The sequence below is a fragment of the Triplophysa rosa genome, linkage group LG2 (assembly GCF_024868665.1).
Source record: "Triplophysa rosa linkage group LG2, Trosa_1v2, whole genome shotgun sequence".
NCBI lineage: Eukaryota > Metazoa > Chordata > Actinopteri > Cypriniformes > Nemacheilidae > Triplophysa > Triplophysa rosa.
This window is the reverse complement of record NC_079891.1, coordinates 4,678,548-4,701,023: the sequence shown is the minus strand read 5'-3', so window position 1 is coordinate 4,701,023 and position 22,476 is coordinate 4,678,548. Positions and strand designations below refer to the sequence as shown.

Genomic DNA, 22,476 nt, shown 5'->3' with positions numbered 1-22,476 from the left:
TGCACTGAAAAACATTCAAAATATTTCATAAAGTGTTGCTTGTGGTAGGCTGTACGGCACAGACAAGATAAAATTAGTTACAAACATTACACAGAAAATAAATAGGAGAATACAGTTATGGCTGTGAATTTCTAGTTGCTTGTGTGTGATTTGGTTTGGCATTGACCTTGCAAACTTTTGCAGATGTAGTCACTTGTTCTTCCCCAAAAGTCCTCAATGTATCAACCTTGTATTTTTGTAAACACAACTTTGCTTCTAGGCTGACTGATGCAGCCCAATTCCTGGAAGTTGTCTAAAGCCAGCAAATCAGATTGGCACATTCGTCCGGGCTTCGGTTTTTGGGTTTCAATACATATGAAAATCCCGCACATATATCACATAGCTATGGTTGCTTTTTGTATGCTGCCGGCAAAAACAAATCCGAATGGTGGGTAATGTGAATGTACTGTGACCACCAGCTGTCGAAGAGTATAAAAAAGTACACTAGCAAGTGTGTGCCGAAGTGTGCTGAAAAGTCTAAATAGGTCATTAACATAGCATAGCAGCATAGCATATATTTCTGCAGCAACCTCAAACCACCAAAATTTAGATGGTTCCAGCAACCTGATATATGAATACTGTAGAGTGGCCATCTTAATTCTCAAGTTTTCCCTCTAGACTTTGGATGCAACGTTTCCTATGTGATCCTTTGTTGACATGATCATATTTTCTGGGAAATGTAGGGTAAGAATATTTTACATTGAGGCCAGGGATAATCTTTGTGGTGAGGTACTTTTTAAAGTTAAACGTTATGAATTTTTTGTATAAAATTTGAACACTATTTCAGTTGATGGATTCACTGTAATTTATTTTAATGTTGTGTACTCTAAAATTCCTGACCTTTTTCAATGTTAATATGAGCAAAGGTGCCATTTATAACAGAGACAGACAATGATAACAATTCATACGCTGGGCACCAGACAGTACTACATTACCCACATGGAAATAGTTACAAGTTGATTTGAACGAGAGGAGACATCTTACTCAGTGCTTGTATTCACAGAGATCAGACACGGCGTGAGGAGAATGAATTTTACACACGTTATGTAACTTTAGCTGATTATGGCTGACAGCTCAAGACACTTTTAGCTTTGTGTGTAAATGAGACCTTTTTAAAATCTGAAATTAGAAAATAGCTTAATTTTTCTCCTGAGAAAAAGACTTCAGTAATAACGTTAAATAAAACAAATCTTTACGTTATTTCATGGACTATTCAGTCCACATTTATTTTGCATGTCATCAGTTGTAGCCTAATGCTGCGTTCACACCCAACGCGAATTAAGCGATTTGCTAAATTACTAAATTACATACGAAGTCAATGCAAAGACGCGAATTCGCGCTGGGCGACTTGAATTGGATGGTGAACGCTCGTCAAACGCGTCTTCTGCGCAACTCAAACGAGAAATTTTCATGAAGAGCCCACCACTGTTTGATGCGTCTGGATGCGTGAAGACGCTCCTTGTAGTGTGATGTTTTTCGCGTCATTCGCAAAAATAACCAACTATTACCGTGAGTATTAAAGAGCGAGGAACGCGATGCTTCGTGTTTGGCGTGAACACAGCATGTTTTCTAAAGAAGTTTTGGTAAAGGTGATGGTTTTTGAAACATAACAAAGAACTCCATTTCATGTTCTTTGCTTAGGACCGTTACAAAAAGTATATTTGATATTCATTTTATTAAGTATGCTTGGGTAAAGTTCAAGTAAGTATACTAATATGAATCTAATATACTTGTTATTGTACTATTTCAATACTTATTGGGACTAAATTGGCCCACTTTTAAGTATATAAAAATATGTCTTAAGTGTAACAGTACTAAACTTTATTTAGTTTAAACTACATTTTTCATTTGTACTGCAAAAGTGAACTTGTAGGTACACTAATAATTTACTTAGTTTAATACTTTTAAGTATATCTTGATCAAAAGATTGAGTACAAGTATGGGACCTTTCTGTCAAATATACTTATTGTGTCATTTTTAAATATTTATAAAAAAACAAGACTCAGGCTCTGGTAAGGTAAAATCCCCGCCATCTCTATCTACACATATAATATATATGACATCCAACCACCTGTAAACCGTAATCCAGTAATGATGGTAGGTGTTCCATTTGCGACACATGATGAACGCGTTTGACCATTCACAACAGACTACACCATCTGACCAATCACATGACACTAGACTAGCGGATAGGAGGGGAGTAGATGGATGAATCGCGGAACGAATCATTTGAGAGTCAGACAAGAAGTATGGTAAGAATAACTGCCTATTATTACGACATAATAGTGTTTTTACACCTTGTATGTACATAAACTTGTTGTTGGACACTCCATAAACCAAAGTAGGACCTTAAAAATCATATGCTACTTACTCTTTAAATAAACGTCTTTTCATAAGGGGAAGGTAACTGGGCGCATGCTGTATTTTACCTGTAATCAAGGCACAAAACTCCACGTCTGTTCTCCAAAAAACCCATTGATTGAAGTGATATTGAGTATTAGCAAAGGAGATGAATGACAAACATCAACAGATGCTGCTCTCCCCCATCTGTTACATTTTCTAGTCTTGAAGGAGACCCTTGTTTTTTAAGACGATCAGAAGACACTATGAACTGTTCATCTTTATCCTGCCATAACCAGGTGGTGTCAAGCACACTCGCGGATGCATTTAAACTGTTCATCTCGGGACTAATCAAATACATGCCTCTGGAAACCAGCCAGGACGGAATAATTCAATGGGCCCTTTCAGTTCTTACATACTGGTATAATGTGTTACTATAAAGTAGATCCAGTGAAACAGAACGCAATATAAATCCTGATGATTTGATATTAAATGAGTCGTTGAGATCCTTTGTCTCACAAATTATTCGTACACCATAACTCTGATCTTTATGCTGTCACAAGCCTTCTTGGTGGGTCGTAAGGGCGTTTATTTATGTCTGATGTCTTTTGTCTTTAACCTCTCACCCTGTAAGTGTCTGCTTACGGAGTCGCTCTCATGGGCCCCTTGCTGTCCCTTAAGGGCCAGATTTACGATCCGCCTTAAGAAATTCACCTCGGAGAGTCTTGGCTCTCATTTATCGCATATATCTATGTGTTAAAGGTTACGTTTCTTCTGGACTGAGTGAAGTGTGGTTTTACCCTTCATGAAATTAAATGAATGGATTCAAGCTATACACAGACATGCTAACGTTTATTTTCATAGCTTGCCACAAAGTATGTGCATATGGTGTGTCTTGGCTGAAGGACAACCTGGTTGGAGTATGACCTTACACCTTACGGTCAGATACTGCTATCTCCTCTGATACGCGATATGCTAGACAGAGCTGCCTGACTCTGCTCTCGCTCAAAGGTGTAACACATACTTTGTTTTAAACATTGCTCTGGTAAATGACAGGGTGCCAGTAAGTCACGACAAGGGTTGCTGATGTCTTTTCACAGCCTTTGCATTTATGAAACGAGCTCTCTGATTGGTTGGAGCGCTGCCACGTGTATACAGACCCATGGTGTGTTATTGTAAAAACGTAACTAATCACAGATCAGCATGAAAGAGCAAATTCTAACATCTCGCTTTTGAAGGCCTGCCTTCTCTTTTGCTTATGTTTAATAGACTGTAACCTCCGTGGTATGCATCCAATTTCCTCTCATTAAGAGCGCTTATAAATTTTGTTTATATGCACATAGTAATTGAAACAAAAATGTTTGAAGTGCTTTCAGAACTGATCGTTTACAAGTTTCTAACGTGACAGCACAAATTACATGCACATTTTTCATTTATGGCATTAGCAGATTCCCATCTTCGACCAGTATGATTCTTGAAACCTGTAGGAGTCTTTATTTAATTATCCACGAAGACTGGGCAGTAAACCATCAGTTCAACACATAGTAAATGTCAACACTGATTCAAACTGTCAAAAAAGATTCACTCAGAGTAAAAAGTGGGGAATAAGGTTGTGAATCCTACTAAGAGTTTTTTACTAAATCTGTATGAGATCAAGACTGAATTTTGTTGTGAGGTCCCCCTGAATTTATTCAAGTTGCCCGTAGGCCCATATGGAATCTGCAGCTGCCTAATTGACAGAGGCTTGGAACTGCAGAACAGTTAATGTTTCCAAATATGTTTCCCAAACACACAAAAGGCAAATATTAGCCCCGCCTTTAACACTCAACCACTCAAACCAACACTGCAAAGTCTTAATAGTCAACTAGATTTTGTCATCATCATATGAAGCTAATATTAAAAACTTTACTAAATTAAAGGCTCCCATGTGAGATGTTTTGACTAATTCAAAACTTGCTCTTAAAGGTGCAGTGTATGAAATTTAGCAGCATCTAGTGGTGAGGTTGCGAATTGCAACCAAGAGCTCACTCCACCCCTCCCTTTCGAAGCACTATGGCGGCTGACACATCACTAAGATATCGTCACGTTTTTGCTTCTTTGCCGAAGGAGATAACGTATTTACCAAATGCGCTCTGTAGAGCAGTTTGTCCTCTTAGGGTTGCTGTAGAAACAACATGATGAATTCTATGTGAGGGGACACGAAGTGTGTGTATGTACTGTATAGAAATAGCCCATTCTAAGGTAAGAAAAACATGACGCTTCATGATGTAAGGTCCTTTATACACCTCTGAAGACATAGTTATGCATATTATATTGCATTTCTGTCAATAGATCCTCCAAAAAATTACTCATCGGACCTTAAAGCAAGTGATAAGACTATAGAACATTCCAGTCGATCTCACGGGAAAACATAACTAGGCGACATCTCATATGATTTAAACCACACAGAAATATGAGAAGAAAAGCAATGATGAAGCTCCACCCACAACCCCACCCCTAAACAATGTCACGGGGGAAAGCAGATGGTACAGAAATGTAATAAAAATGTAAAATAGTTAGGAGATTGGACATTATGTTTTAAATTAAGACTGGTTTAACATGATTTCACCATGTTTAACTGTTTTGCAGACTTCTGCAGATTTTCTCGCACAGTCACCACAGAAAACATGAAGAAATCTCTTAAAATTATAGCAGCAAAACGTTACAGCTCAGAAACAGCTCGGTTTGTTGCTACCTTTATGAATAAATCATTCCAGAGATCCATGCAAGCTGTGAAAGACCTTGTTAAGACCGTCAAGTCTAAAAGTATTGACATAAGAGAGCACCCTGCACATCAGCGATTATTACCATCGCTTTAATTATTCATTTTTCTGCAGGCAGGCAGCGCAGATAGTTGCTTTTGATCCCTTGCGCTCGAAGACATTTTTGGACTGAGTTTTGTACACTTTCGCATATGAATGTGAATGCATGTTCACTTTTTAGCCCCGGTTGAGAGTCCACAGAAATGGAAATATAGTCATGAAAAATCCCACTGCAAGATGATGAAAACAAAGAAGCGTTTCTGTTATAGCCTGAGCCCTGGGGTATAGATTTCTGTAAAGGCCAACAAGTTGGTCAGGAAGATGAGTCAGTACCTCCCCCCTCTCGTGTAAGAGTATTCACAGCACAGCAAGCCGACCCTGCCTCCAACTGACTGGCATCTGCTCTCACAGTTGACGCCAGGAACTGTAACACTGACAAGCCGAAATAACCAAAACAAGCGCACAATGTGAGGGACATCGAGCATTTATTAACTGAGATGAGGGAAACAGGTACCGGAAAACATCTCACCAGTGGGACGTGGAGCGGACAATCAATTTTGAAGCTGCATGTCTCCATGGGACGCTTGTGGAAACTCTATTAAAGGAATATTCCAGTTGCATACACATGATAAAGGTCAACGTGTGTTATCTCTGTTATGTTAACAGTGAGTGTAAAATTTACTTTTGCAGATGGACATGAAAAGAGTTTTACACTTTACATTACAACACCAACTTATTTACCCTGATTGGTTCCCTCTGGCAATGAACTGGACACTGGCTATTGAATTAAAGCAGAAGCAATATTATTTTCCATGCGTCTAAAGTTTTATGACCTGCAGAAACTTAATTGTCACAAAACATGAGTGGATTGAAATATTTCAGCTGTTAAAAACAAATCATTTTGAGATGTATTGTCGCAAAACAAACAATATTCAATTTATTTATTAGACAATTCATAAGATTAATGAGATTTCTGGAGAATACAAAACTGAGATTGTCCCAAGAAAGAAAAAGCTGGCTTTCAGTACATTCCCAAACAGCTTTTTGGATTCCCTCCATTCCAGCAGGGTGGTAAATGAATTTGACACTGGGACTGACAGAGGCTGAATTAGCTGGCGAGACTTCACAGAAAGACTTCCCACACAAACTGACTGCCATATTATAGAGAGATTCTGAATGGCACCAAACTGCATATTTGAGGGTAAAATATATTCTACAGGATGAAAAAGAGCCAACAACTGTGGCACTGCTGGACTCAAGTGGGCCTAGTCATTTTTTAAGAAATATATTTGACCATAATGCATCAGGTGAAGTATTACAATACAAATTTATATCACTATACCAAAATTTGTTTAGATTGAGATTCCTTTGAAATATGTGGGAACCATAGTTTTAAGTTTATTATATACTGTAATGTGGATATCTCTAGGATTTCACTGAGAAAAAACGTTGGTTTTTAAAAATTGGAATTAGAATGGAGCCAGATCTAAATGCCGCGATAGTTCTTCGTTGTATGTCAAATGTAATAACTTGTTCTTCCATTAAAAGATACAATTACAACAATATGAGACCTTCAGCAACACACACAAAAGATTATTATTTCATGTTTTTTTCTTTATGGGTCATTTTGGGCCACAGATGAGGGTGATTGGTCTTATCTTTGACCTTGACGTTTGAAAGAGATAACAAAATATCACATGCCTCTCCCTTCTCTCAATATTACATGGTGCTGAGAGATGAGTTGTAAAGTGATGTTAAATCGTTGAGTTTCAAATGCTGAATCAGTTGTTTTTATAGTTAGATTCAGCTTTGTGATTCACGAGTTGTTGAATAAATTAATTTGATAAATACATTTAATAAATGCATTACTTTACAGTACATGCAAAAGTGTCGGCATAGCAACATTCTGGTCATTAAATACAATCAATTGTGCTTGATTGTATTAAATTTACAGTCAGGTAGGTTGCTACAATGTTGTTGGTGTTACTAGGGGGTTTTAAAGGGATAGTTCACCCAAAATCGAAACCTCTGTCATCATTTCGTTTCAAACCTGTGACTTTCTTTCTTCGGCAGAACATAAAAAAGCTTCATGGTAACTTTACAACGGCAGTACCCATTGACTTCTATTGTACGTCATCAGTCATGTCCGTAACACCTCTGGAATCAGTAAAGGCCTTCGTTTTCCTAAAAGGTTTGAATAATAGTGGTTCAAAAATATGCGAACAAGCATTTACCAATGTCATCTTAACTCATCCATCTTTTCCCATGTTGGTGCCATCCTGTCAAGCAGAAGGGAAACATGAGCTGGAAAGCAGCCAAACTGTTCAAACTTTGTTACTAATGCCAAAACACCTGCTGCCGTGAGCCCAGCGGGGACACTAGAAAGTTCCGGATTCCACCACACCAAAGCCGTAAAAACGAACCTATAAATGAGCTGGTGGATTGTCAGCCTCCACTGGTAAGAAGAAAACCCAGCTTCAATAAAGATAAAGAGCGGGAGAAATGCTGTGCCTGTCAATCATAGTGTGTGGTCCCACCCCCTGCCTGTCCACTTGCTTTCTCACCAGTCCCGCAAATCACTTGACAAATGGACAAGCAACAGGTGTCACAAAGAAAAACTCCCTTTGACCAGCTGTGTCTGTCCTTTATGTGGGAATCCGAGAGATGTGGCCATTGTTTGCCACTGTGTGTCATGTCAGGGTCATCCTGCTTTTCGTGCTTAGAACCTGAATGCTGCTTTTATCCCATAAGCCCTTATCACAGAGCGGATAAAACGTGGTTATACAAGCTAAAGCAGTTGTTTTTATCAAAGCTATTTTTTCTCATTGTGGTTCTAAAATGGCAAATCATGGGCCACCTTTTTAACAGCTTTAATTTTTTTCTGTAGTTGTGGAAAAACAGCTCCTAGATCTTGCTTACAGTACCAATAGTTTCAACACTGTTGCCCAAACAGAAAGATGAGAATAGATATGAGGTTTCTATATTCTGAGGTTCTGTTGTTATGAGAAACCATGTCAGTTTGTTGTGAATACAGAATGCTGAAGTCAACCGAGCTGGAGGGGACATGCGTTCACGGTGTGGGCGTCTAATGAAATAAACGTACTTCTGGTGAAGAGCAGCGTTGAGAGAGAAGCAATCATTTATCCGGCTGCTATCGCTGTAGGGTACAGTGTTAATGTGTAGAGATAACTCTGAAATCTCTGTTACTCCCAAACTCACCTACAGGGCATTACACAGTAAAGCTGGAAAGAATCGTAATGTTTCCAGTTTCGACTGGTCTGTTTTTGTACTGATGTGACTACAATAGTAAGCCTGATGATTACCTTGATCGCGGTTATTCTTCGTGGCTCTTCCTAGAAGCTATGGTTTGTCCGAACTTGCGCTGCAAAATAACACAAGCCACTGTTAAACGTAGTTAGGCATTGCGGGTGTTATTCTCGCAAGCACTTTCTCAAACTGAATAATCTACAAAATCTTAACAGTATTCTACAGTGTTTCTCCAGTTGTAGTTCTGTGAGTCCAAAGTGAAGCCAAAGCAATTAGATCGCCCCCTGCTGGCTGGCTGTAGTATAGGTCAGAAACCCCGCCCTCTCTATGTAAGTGAATGGGAACGACATCAAACTGAAAAATCCAATTGCACTTCAAATGTATTTTTGGCCAAAGCTGGTTTCTGTCATTTTAGTTAGTTCTAAAAAGGGCCGTGGTAACATGATTTCTTAGTTTACGATTGAGTCATCGTTAGAGAACATGGGTGGGACCTTGTTACCGCGGCTCCACCTCACGCTCATTACCTGAGCCAAATGACGTCATCGGCGCAATATGTCAGCGCCGGCCATATCTCAGACATTTTGACTTTATTTTTCTACACTGGAAGTCGCATGTCGTCCATTTTTTATACGGTCTACATTGGTTTAATACTTACGTTCAGGACTTTTCCATATTATTGAGAACAAATGCCATCCCTAGATCTGACCAGCACTCTGAGGATTCACAAAGATTTCTCATGCAATTAATTATGCTGTGCGTACCTAAAAAAGGAATTGTTGTACAGCATGAGCACTAATGAGATCACGTGACATGAATCCTGCTGCTCAGATAGATTAAAATTACACGGAATTAAAGACTAGAGTCACACGTTTTAAAGGAGATTCTCATTGAGAGGGTTTGGCAGGGCCATGACGGGGTTACTGGCAGGCGGTTGTGTCCTCATTAGCGATCGAGTGAACCTGTGATCACTCTACAATTCTCTTTGAGGGCTTTAGGCTGCAGGGGGTGGGTGGAAGCCGCCGGGTCCATCGCTGCCTCGTCTTGGTACAGTATGGGGTATGTCTACCCTCCCTCCCCCTATCTCAGCCCTTACTCTCTGATGGACGTGATGAAAGGAATGATGGGATACAGGTTCGGCTTTGTTGTGTGCTTGTTAATATTTGTCAGAGTACAGCGAAGGGTTGAGATCGACACACCCTAATGATCGTCTGGGCTGTGGCACGCAAGGACCCAGTTCGGCCCCCAATTCCGTATGTTGTGCCTTTTTTATCTCCCAATTGCTTTCAACTTCATAATGCTATTCCACATGAAAGCTTCAGCTCGTAAGTGTCGCACTAGGGTTGTTATGAAATATACAGTAGACCAGAAGCATTGATTTTTTCACGCTGTGAGCGTGGTATTCTGTTATTTTTGGACCTGATGTCTCTGCCAGCCCAGGGTTCCTCAAACCCTCTTCCTGCCGGCCAATCCATCATCATTTTAAAACAGAATACCCATAACAGGGCCTTTTGTTAAGGCCTCGCCTGTCACGAGAGTTGACATGACACAGGGGCGCTTATTCACAGTGTTGATATAAGTTTTGTCTTGAGTCTCATTTTACCTGACCTTCTCTGTTTAATGTCAGCAAAGCTTCAACTGTGCGATTTTTAAGACAAGATAAAATGGAAAACACTTTGTTGAAATGCCACCTCTGATTTTAACATACTTGAGAGACTTGAAGATATAACATATGAAAGGAACCAGTGTTTCCCCGTGATTTCTGTGACATTGTTGTAATATATCCAATTGCAGAAAGAAAATTAAGGCTGTTTTAGGACTGAGCTGTTTTTTGTCATTTGTTATTTTCAATGATGATTCTAGTTTTTAATGTCATATTTTCTACTGTATTTTAGAAAATAACTATAATTACACTTTTTCGCAAATTTAAATGTTCAAAAAATGATAAATGCTATTATGAAATAGAAATGATTTTAATTGATCAATCACGATTAATCGATTCCAAAAAATGTTTGTGTTTATATGTGTGTGTGTGTGTGTGTGTCATGTATATTTATAAATACACAAAAATACCTGTCATGTATTTAGGAAAATTATGTATTTATATTTATACAGTACACACACACACTATATTAAATTAAACTTTAACATTTATTTTGGAATTGATTAATCACAATTATTCAAATTGATGCCCAAATAAATAAAATATTTCATGAATGAGAACGGTGAGGGGGGCATTTACTATACTATATATTTACTATACAATATAGTGTCATTTACTATAAGTTTTCTGTAGCAATGAGACTAATGATTTTTTCATAGAGACAGAGAGCATTGCGACAATCAAAAATCACTTGGAACACCTTAGCAATCATCCAAAATCATCAATCCAAACAAATCATCCAGTCGGGATGAAGCACCACACACATTTTCTTTATGTAATGGTTTTTATCTCCACAGCATCCTTTGTTAAAGGAAATCTTGGGTCTAAATCACTCATGCTCCTGTTAAGACACAAAAGCGGAAATGAGTTTTAAAGTGGAATTCTCACTTGTGGTTCTGCCCCATTGGGCAAATAGCTTCACCTTCTTGACTAATCAGGGTCTTGTAATGGAGCAGTTATTATTTAATGTGCCTTGGGGCTTATTCACGATTGGCCCTCTTTGTTATGTTAATTGTGTTTTGATGGGCCTCTTGGGACCCTAATCTGGATTTTGGGATCAGGCAATAACAACACACAATGTTGTTCTGGTACATCAAGACATTTTTATTTATTTATATATTTAAACGTTTGCATCGTAATGCTTTGGCTTTAAATGCATTATTTGTTATGAATGTACACAATACATCTACACTGTCTCCGTGGACACTCCGCTGAAAAGAATTTTGCTTCTGCGATTATTTACAGTACGTGGTCTGTAAATAAAACATTCATTTAGCTCTTTAAGGGGACTTGGCTCACATACACACTAGTGAAATATTCATGAAAGCATACTAGGCCGGGGGGACTAATTGTGTGCTTTAAAAAAACGACACGCTCAGCAATATTTATGCGAAACTTGTTGTGACAAACAGCAAATTAGCAGTGCATTAGAGATCTTGTTATGACAGTTTACTAGCGCTAGCACTATTAGCAGTGAGGCATATTTCCATCGAAACACTTCTCTTGCCAAATAAATGAAAGCCTTGTTAGTTACATCACATAGTACATAATGGTTTCAAAACAACAGCCTAATGAATAATGACCTTATGACTAGATTTACAGTTATATAACACTTTTTTGACACTTACTGTACACTTAGAGTACTTTTACAAGTCAAATTTCCTCAACCACCACCAGTGCGTCCCATCCACCCCAATGATTTACATTCACTGTAAGCATTTGGCAGACACTTTTATCTAAAGCTACTTATACTGTTCATGTTTTAGTATGTGTGTTTGTTAGGATTGAACTCATGATCATCATCATTCGAGCTACACAAATTCCAGTGATGAGATGGCAGCCATATTGGGTCTTCCATCAAAAAAGGGTTTTTCTTTTTACGTTTTTCTGTGTTCACTAGCTTCAACTTTGCATTCATACAAACTCTCTGCTCAATTTACAGTTCAAAGGCTGCTGTTAAATAGATGAACAAAACACAGAATCTGCGGTACGGAGGATTTGTGCCAGTTCTCGATTCTCAAAGAGAAAGCAAATCAGGAAGGCCACAATGTGTGTGCATACATGCATGAGCATCCATTGCGATGTGGGATGTATGTTTGAAGTGAATGATGTTAGATCAGGTTTGTGTGTTTTAATGATTTTTGTCTTTTATGCTATAATAGCGAATGTGTAAAGGGTCTGAATAATAGACATCATTGAGACAGCATACATTTTCCTCATTGCTTTGGTTGCAGTTGTTAGCAGAGGATCACGTCTGATGGGATGCAAAAAGTATTTGTACCACCAACTCTTATCTAAGTTGCCAAAACACTAAAAACGCACAAAAATAATATTTTAATGACAGATTCAAAGTTTTATCCCAATAGGCTTCACTAAAATGTATAATAATATGTGCGGCTCATTGACCTCTTTGATCTCAAGTGTGTGTTCGGGAGGGTGATTCCCTCCCTGTCAAAGAGAATCCTATGCTTGTCTTTCTCCAAGACACTTCACCTTTCTCTCACTAGGCTTACGGATGATTCCAAACCCAAAAGACTATAAAGTAACAGGTAAAAGACCTTTGGCTTAAAAACACTAAAGCTATAGATCAGGAAACTTTACTCGGATTTCTAGATCAAAAGCCATCTATTGACAAAAATCAGTGAATCCTTCAGCGGGCAAGTTATCTTCGAGAAAACGGTCGAGTCAATAGATCAAACACTGGGCCGGTGGTACTAATGGAATCCATATGGGAGGTCTGTTGGGACACATTGGTGCCAGAAGGGATGGGCGCCATGTTGAAAGAGAATTTCGCCTGTGCACAGAATTGTGTCTGAGTATTAAATGTGCTGTAATTTGCAATTTTAGTCTAAAAATACCTTTGATATCTGTCATATGGTGTGGGAAAAATGGAAAAAAATTGACAGCAGTTTTAACATCTGTCTTGTGTGGTCCAATCACAAGTGGACACTGGACAGTGCTAAATAGTGTTTTATACAGGGTCCAAAAGTTTTGTGATCAGTCACTGAATTCACATATTACCTAATGAACTGTCCTTTATCAACATGTAGTAACACAATGTCATAGCGAGGGATGTATGTGGTCATGAAAATATAGATCAGGGTTGCCATGTCCATGTTTTACCTGTAAAATTGGTATACTTTTAGACTGTTTCTGCAGGTTGTTTTTTATTTCGTATGTTAAAAGTGGCAGGATTTTGCTCATCAGCTGTCCTTCTTAAGGATGTGATTATACCACGATTTCAATATACAGCAAAATTTGTGTATACATATGGAGATATGTAGATATGTATTGTAAGATATCGCTGCTGTCCTTCTGAAACTTCGTATCTCCATATTTTCTGATTTTTATTTTTTACCATAAATCATTATTATTAGTCACCTTTTATGTTTCTTATCTACATTCTTATCTAACCAATAAAAAGTCATAAAAAGTGCTTGTCAACAACACAGTGTTGAATCGTTTAAAAAGTACAGTGTTTTCACATCTCCTGAAAAACAGCAAATCTGGACATCCGAGGTTTTGGAAGGACAGCAATGATATGTACTTTAGGTGTAAGAGTTACTGGGCTAGTTTGGATTTGTTTTGCCCTTTGGGTTGGTTTTCCTGATAAAGGTCTGGCAACCCTGATAGAGACCTTCCCTTGAAATCCGACCACGGAAGATGCATCAGGTGTAAACAAACGTTATTTTCGGCTGCCATTGAATCCTGATGTGACAGGGCCTAAACGTTTGTGATCGTGGCAACACACAACCCTTTCTATTCAAGTGATATACACACAGATAAAGTCCATTCTCTTATCATCCAGCAGATATGATGAAATTTAGGGTTTCTTGCTACTTTTTGCATTTGTCATTACATTTTCAGAGGCACAGGGCAAGAATGAAAAACAGCTGGAGATGTAATTCTCTGCTGGGGCCGCTAAAGAAGCTCATCCTCTTTGTTCCCCTGCAGACAGACTGATGTTGTGACTACTGTCCACGTTTGTCTGGGAAAACAGACGCAATGCACGCGTGGCAGTATAATCCTTGTGACACGTCCCGTTGTTAACTGCTCTGTTTTTTAAGTGTGTATTCCGTGTGCTTTGAATAATGGTTTGTCAAGGAATGGTACACAATCTGAATTTGAGGCTCATGATTCCTGCCCCATTATGCACACACGCACGCACGCACACACACACACACACACGCTAGTCATCACCCTTTAAAAACCATGTGGTTTCAGGCATCCTTACTCTTGTTATTTGAAACTCTGTCAGCACATCCAAATATTCGGCTGTGGTTTCCAGACGTGGGTTTGCAGAGGGCGCGTAGGCAACCGCCCCAGCTGTTAATATCACAGCGTTTTGACCCACGTGGGTTTTAGGTATCTTTCTGTATCTCAGATAAGACAAATCATGTTGGGCTTCGCTTTAGATCCCCCTGACAAGATATTCTATACCAAAGTAATCTGATTATTCAGTCATCTCAAAGGAAAAATCAATGCTTACTTGTTTGTGCCTGGCCATTTCAACACGTTTGGGGAAAAAAGATTAAGAAATTGTAACTCGGGGCTCAGGATGAACTTGTGTTCACCTTTCTGTTTATCTGAAGACTTAAACAGGGACTCATTTATGGTAGTTCAGGAGGTTCTGTGTTAAGATAAGGGCTTTAGAAGGAGATTTTCTCTCCAGGTGTGGAAACAATGGCCTGTGTCTGAAGGGCATGGCTGGATGGACGCAGCGGGGGGCTGCGTGTTCTCAGTGAAGCTGTGTTGGAGGACAGGGAGGTCTAAGTAAATAGGGCCAGCGTCTTGGGTACAATGGGTGGGTGGTGGGGGTTACGGGGTATAGGGTGGGGGTGTGGGGTGCGAAGGCAGAATGGGACCAGCGGGATGTGACTGTGAGTTTAATAAGGCTTTTGTGTCTGTGGTTCACTTAGCTTTAATTGGGGGACTAAATTGTCCCCAAAAGGCAGCTAAATCTGGCAAAACCCTCTTTGCAAATGTTAAAGTGATACATAAATAAAGTTGATCACACTTTATCTATTCAACAAAATAATGGTCCGATATGGTCCTACTAGTCATGATGTGTAATATATAAATTGCTATTTATTTTGTGACAGTTTTCCGATATCAGCTCTATTCCACATTTTCTATTTTAAGTTGTCTGTAATGTTTTCCAATTTAATAAAATATTTTAAAATAGAAAATGTATGTATAATGTAATACAACTGTGAGTCTCTCTGTCTCTTAGGGTACTTCAAAACGATTGTACTAAAATGGAATGCATTTTTAAATGTTTCATGTACAGGCAACGATGTTGTAAAAACTATCCTTGTTCATATGGATCCGCAAAAATGACTAAAAACGCTGTATTATGTTGTAATACGCCTGCACATGATGTTATCGTTTTCTGAAATTTGCATTTTTGTTGTTTACACAAAAACAATTAGCCCAAAAAATTGCACTTCTTTTCAAAATGTTGCATTTCAGGTCGCAATTTTTGTGTAAATGAACAGCTAAAGCGCTTTCAAAGTTTTTAATTAAAAACAGTGTCTTTAAAAACGGCCCCTTAGCCCCATAGACATTTGCACTTGGCAGTTTTTGTTTTGCTTGACTTGTTTTGTGCCCAAGGACTGCATATACTAGCAATTTTATGTTCTCAAATGTTTCTAATCACAATTCATAATGTTGCTTATGATTCATAAACATAAAAGTTGCGTTCTCAGCTTTGCCACAAGGGGCGCTATAGGGCCTTTAGCAAAAACAGTCATCATCTGTCAGTTTTATCTTTCATAACAAAGCAAATGTTTGAATCTTTATCTGCGTGTGATGCTTATAACTTCCTGAATATCTTTTTTAAGACCGATTTACAGCTCTTAACAACTCTTAAATTTGTCAGTAACACAAAAAGACAAATTAATCCCATAACTGTATTGTGGCTTCCAGTGCATTGGCCCAACATCTGTGTCTGTGCTTGCATACTTGCTTAGAGTATGTTTCCGGCCTTAACCTCAATGAATTTGGCTTGATCTGTTTTAAGCATATATGTTTTAGAAAAAAACCCCACAAAGATACACTTTAAGAAAACCACAAGTTTTAGGCACACAAAATCACGCCGTGAGTGGTGAGGGTGACCCATCTTGGATGTTGTTGACACAGCTAGAACCCCTCCCTCCTTCCCAGCAGTAGCTGTGCCACTGACCTCATATTGCACACGAGAGCGAGACGAGTGATGAGGTTGTTGTGGATCTGCTTCACCCCTGAACCCTCACCAGCGTCTTTCTGCTCCAATAGTCATTCGCCAAGGATGTGGAAATCCCATAATAACCCGTCTCAACTGCACCCCACCAGCCCAGCTCCCTGCTTCCCAGATGTTTCCAATTAAAAAGGAGGCCTTTCTGTCCGGGCCTATTTTCTGCACGCTGAGAGAAAAAGAGAGAGCGAAAGAGAAGGTTGAAGAGAGGGGTGCGGGACAGAAAAAATGGCTTTCTTCAAAAATACAAAAAGGCCGTTGAGGGGCAGAGGATGACATTTGAAAAGTCATGATGGTTGTTTTGATCACAGCTATCTGACTAATGGAAGATAAGATGATGAATGAATGAATGATAACGGTCATGTGCTGTATGAGTCAGCGCCCCTATTTTTGAGCATTTTATTGGTTGCAAAAACAAGTAAAGAACATATACCTTTAAAACGATGCATTGCATAGTTTGTGAGAGTTGATCGAAAATGTAAAACAAAGATAATAAAAATGCAGACATGATAAAAACGGCTTTTCCATGGGCCCATGCATGTTAAAGGGTTCTTTCTACAAAAGAAATGCTTTTCTTTCTCTTTCTTTGGCGGTGCTTCTTTATTATCACACACATGCTCTGTATTTTTTCAGTTGGTGTGGTTGGTAGTTCTGTGTCTGCCCTTCAAAACCACAATATGAGACACCCAGAAAGTTGAAAGAGGGAGGGATTTTAAAGGAACAGGTTCCCCCAAAATAAGAGTTCTGTAGTCCTTGACAATACTACTAATATTCATCAAACAAATCTTTCTTATAGCTTTAGAAGACTTAATATCACAAGTTGTATGGATGGCATTTATATTCAAAAATGTACGAAACGTTTTACAGAATGATTTACAGAAAAAACATTGATTTTGAATGACACATGGCTGAGGGTGACACAGTGTACATTAGGCTACATATTTCACCCCAAAATAGAAGAAAATTATAAATTAGATTTTGCAGGCAATTTTGGCCCAAATAAAGGATCTTTCATTTTTTATTTATTAATTTACTTGCTTTCATTTTGAGATGAAATGTGTCCCGGAAGTGTTTTATTTCATTCTCCCTAAAGCTTTTATTGCATAAAGCAGACAAACATATTAATCGTTTATCGTATTTCTGCGAAGACCATATATTTTATGTGTAATGAAAAAAATTAATGGGCCACGTTTTATCTCCTGATTTCATCTGTTTTGCCCGGCATTACTTTAGTCATCATCAGATTGAAGCGTTATCACTCTGTAGGAGAGTTTTGCTCGAGCAGCGTCTGATACGTAAGCGAAACTGCGACCGTTGAGTGCGTGAAGTGTCCACATATTTTCGGTTGAAAAAGTGCACTTCTTTTTTGAGAATTTTCAATGTGAACGCGCTACTCACACTATTTATACTACTAAATGGCGTAGAATTATGCATAAGTGCCCGATTTGGGACACACATGTGTGGTCAGACTTGTATAGAGTATGTGATTTTGCCCATTTCTATGTGATGCAGTCAGTGATGATGTGGTAACTTACATCTTTGTAACCGCTGTGTGAGGCTGTGTCAAAGCGCTTTAGCTTTCAGCTACTGCTAGAACAGTGCATCTGCAAATGAGGGTCACCGGTGGGACTGCTTTTAATCCAAAACCTCAGAAATCTGCTGAAAGTTCAGCAAATTTCTGCATATTTTGCACATCTGCCATTTATAGAATATGCAGATACTGTAATGCTCTCGTATTTTACTATATTTAAATCAAACAATTCCATGTTGATCTTGTTGTATCTGATTATAATCACTATAGAATAACAATACAGCCTGATTGTATCATTTCATGAGTAGACTCACCAAAGATCTGCAGAATTCCACAGAAGGTTTCACAAACTTATCTTTACTTACATAAAAGGGCCAACGGGATTTTTCCAAAACAGGATCCCAAGATAACAATATCACAAGCAACAGACGGTCATAGTCAATGTCATATCAAGAATCGCTGATAACAATAATTGCATTCTGAAATATTTCTGAATAAATGTCTTAAAGCCATCAAACCCAGTGAGGTACTCATGCAGCTTTATTTAACACATTTTTCTATAGGGACAGTTCACCCAAAAATGAAAATTCTGTCATCATTAACTTACCCTAAAGGTGTTTTTAACATAAATGTTGTTGTTTTGCTGAACACAAAGAAAGATATTTGTAAGAATGTAACCAAAAAGTTCTGGGGCACTGTTGACTACCATAGTGGGAAAACAAACAACTATAGTCAGTAGTGCCCCAGAACTATCTCCAGCATTCTTCAAGTAAGAGATAAGTAATAGGATTTTAATGCACGACGTGGAGGCGAAGAACCACCCGACGCGAAGCGGAGCATTAAAATCCTTTAATGCACGGCTAGCCGTGGATTATGCCGCTTATACCATGGTTATTTGCCAAGTTAAAGCTTTTATTGATGTTTACAGTGTCATTTTAGATCAAACAGGTGAAAATGATGGTTATTTTGTCAGTTAATTTTAAATGTAATCAATAACCGTGCGTTAAAGGCTTTTAATGCACACCTTCCAGCCAATCAGAATCCAGTATTCAAACAGACCATGGTATAAAATATCTTTTTTTGTGCTCAACAGAAATAATCTTAAATAATATGTACAGTCAACTGACACTGACACAACAGCAAAGAAGATGTTTTGTTGTTGTTAGCCTTATTAATATGTTTATTCAATGGCTGTGGTTTAATTGGATTACACAGCAAATCAAATTAAAAGGTTAACTTGCTTGTTTTTTTCGCACAGCGATAATGCAGCCTTTGTATTCACATTGCCTGAAGCACTTGAGCGCAACGTGTTTGTTTTTTGGCAGCTCGGGCGCTGGTGGATCTGAGGATGGAGGACACCGTAGAGGTTTACATGGGTGAGTCTGCAGAGATTCCCTGTCTGTACACCTTCACTGCGGAGCCCAATATGGTGATGGTGCAGTGGTTTGTGGTGAGTATACCAGCAGACAAACAATAGCAATACAGGACTGTCAAATCAACATTTAAACATTGAATATTTTATGATTTAAGACAAAAAAAACGCAGAAACCGACAGAGGTATGTGTATTTAAGTGTTTATTTTAAAGTTAGCCTATGTTCTGGTATTAATGGCCACACGCAAGGAATGTTCACCCAAAAATGTCATACAAACCTGTATGACTTTCTTTCTTCTGCAGAACACAAAAGAAGATATTTTGAAGAATGTCGGTTACCAAACAACCCCGGCAACCATTCACTTCTATTGTATGGACATATAACCAATGTCAAAAGTCTATGGGTATCGGCATTGTCTGGTTACCGACATTCTTCAAAATATCTTCTTTTGTGTTCTGCAGAAGAAAGAAAGTCATACAGGTTTGAAATGACAAGAGGGTGAGTAAACAATGACAGAATTTTCATTTTTGGGTGAACTCTCCGTTAAATGGTTCAAAGCTTAGGGATGGAGACCATCGTGAGCAACGTATCAAATACGGAAAAACTTATCAAATGTATCAAATAGTCACACTACGTTCCGTTTCCCATATTCTCAGCGGGGACCTGGCGGTAATCGGGTAAGAATCTCCTACAGTGATCGGACCATGCAAAAGGTGGACGAGAACACGAGCTACAGCAATCGCATCAGCGTCCGATCAAACATCGATGCAGAAATCCTGACAGTTCAGGACGTTATGCTGTCTGATGAAAAAGAGTTCTTCTGCCAGGTCAGTGGAATGGCAGCGGGCAATGGAGAGGGCAAGACACTCTTAAAGGTTTTTGGTAAGTCTCTTTCTTCCGTCTCTTAAACATTCATCCTTAAAGCAATAATTGAACCAGAAAGGTTAATTATTTTTTTGTTACATATGTTGTTACATGTTGCGTTGAATCATATACAGGTATTCATTTTTATAAATGGCAAATTAGCCATATTTGGTCTCATTGGTTTGTGTGTCATTGCTGAACGCACCACGCCATTTCTGGTCGACAGATGCGACAGATTCTGTACTCTTATGGTGTAATAATATTTTCAGATCCTCCAGAGCCTCCTGTGATTGAAGGTATCCTTACTGGAGTTTATGTGTCAGGTGACGGTCCATCAAAAGTAAGTTATGTTTCTGAGTGGTTATTTGTATTTAATTATTGTTTAAACTGTATTGCAGCTGACATGTGTCTTTCTTGTTAGATTGCGTCTTGTGAGACCAGAGACGGTTTTCCCAAGCCGAACATCACATGGTATCGCGATCAAATTGCCATTTACCCCGCTATTGGCTGTAAGTAAGAATAATATTTCATATGGACCTTGTTATTATGCAAACTTTTGTCTATTAAGTTACTGGTGTTATATATTCTTGCAAGTCGCTTTAGATAAAAGCATCTGCTAAATGTAAAGGTGTTTGTGTATTTGTGTTGTGTATCTATTTTAGTGGTAAACATAGTAACTCTAGTGACGAAGGAATCCAGCGGTCTGTATACAGTTCAGAGTGATCTGCATTACAAGGTGACTAAAGAAGACAAGGATGCCCACTTTTCCTGTGAGGTCAGCTACTTCGTCCCAGGAGCTGTCAGGACGTCCGAGTCCAAAGGCGTCAATATTACAGTTTACTGTAAGTCTGAATTTGTTAAGCCCCCCCTGAAAGCCCCTCCCGTTGTTGTTAAGCCCCTCCTGAAAAAGAGCAATCTTGATAACACCATATTGAGCAACTACTGTATAGGCCGATATCAAAGCTTCCTTTTATAGGCAAGATTATTGAAAAGGTTGTTTTTGATCAGCTGAACAACTACTTAAACTCAAATGGATACCTGGACAAGTTTCAATTTGGTTTCCGGCCGCATCACAGCACATTGACAGCGCTCATAAAGATAATAAGTGAAGTAAATTCTGATTCTGGCAAAATATCAGTGCTGGTACTGCTAGATCTCAGTGCTGCATTTGACACTATCGATCATAACATACTTCTAAAGAGACTAGAAAACTGGGTCGGTCTTACTGGGACGGTCCTCAAATGATTCAGGTCATACTTAGATGGGAGAGGTTATTATGTAAGTATAGGAGAGCATAAATCTAAGTGGACGTCAATGACATGCGGAGTCCCACAAGGCTCAGTTCTTGCGCCACTCTTGTTCAGCCTGTATATGTTCCCACTGAGTCAAATAATGAAAAAGAACCTAATTGCATATCACAGCTATGCAGATGACACCCAGATTTACCCAGCCTTATCGCCAAATGACTACAGCCCCATTGACTCCCTATGCTAATGCATTGATGAAATTAAAAGTTGGATGTGCCAAAACTTTCTTCAGTTAAACAAGGAGAAAACTTAAGTCATTGCATTTGGAAACAAAGATGAAGTTCTCAAGGTGAATGCATACCTTGACTCTAGGGGTCAAACAACTAAAAATCAAGAATCTTGGTGTTATTCTGGAGTCAGACCTTAGTTTCAGTAGTCATGTTAAAGCGGTTACTAAATCAGCATACCACCATCTCAAAAACATTTCAAGAATTAGATGTTTTGTTTCCAGTCAAGACTTGGAGAAATTTGTTCATGCCTTTATTGCCAGCAGGGTGGATTATTGCAATGGTCTTCTCACCGGCCTTCCAAAGAAGACCATTATGATCTAAGTGTATGACTGCACTGTATTTCTTATATAATCATTTTATACTTAACTGTTTTAATTAACTTTAAATCAATTTTTAATCATTTTAATCATTTTTAAATTCCTTGTTTTTATTGTTGTGATTATTTTTATGTGATTATTTAAATTATTTTTATGTAAAGCACTTTGAATTACCATTGTGTATGAAATGTGCTATATAAATAAACTTGCCTTAATTTCCAGGCTACAACAATGTATTTGCTGTAAATATATGCTGGATAGATCCACCCGTAATGTAAAAGTTTGCCTGCAATGTTAAAGTCAAAGAATACATGAAACAACAAATACGCTGTTATTTTGTTGCATCTTTGGGCATGTTTTGGGCTATGGTATACAGAAAGGTGTGTCCCCCATAATTGCAAACTCATATGTTTTGTCATTTTAAAATTGTTTGCCTTATTTTTGCTTGCTAAACAACTTAAAGTGTGAATAACATTGCCTTGGCAAAACGTGTATGAATAAACTGAGATTC

The 22,476-nt window shown here is 38.5% G+C and overlaps 1 protein-coding gene across 2 annotated transcripts in view; it reads left to right on the top strand.

Annotated features, from left to right (window-relative positions):
- Window positions 1-22,476, top strand: part of mcama (melanoma cell adhesion molecule a) — a 39,872-nt gene that overhangs the window by 10,076 nt on the left and 7,320 nt on the right. For both annotated transcript variants that reach the window (XM_057352942.1, XM_057352934.1), the window contains exons 2-6: window positions 19,199-19,323; window positions 19,904-20,129; window positions 20,381-20,451; window positions 20,533-20,620; window positions 20,774-20,953. In XM_057352942.1, the coding sequence (XP_057208925.1) occupies window positions 19,199-19,323; window positions 19,904-20,129; window positions 20,381-20,451; window positions 20,533-20,620; window positions 20,774-20,953 (690 nt within the window). The remainder of the gene's footprint in view (window positions 1-19,198; window positions 19,324-19,903; window positions 20,130-20,380; window positions 20,452-20,532; window positions 20,621-20,773; window positions 20,954-22,476) is intronic.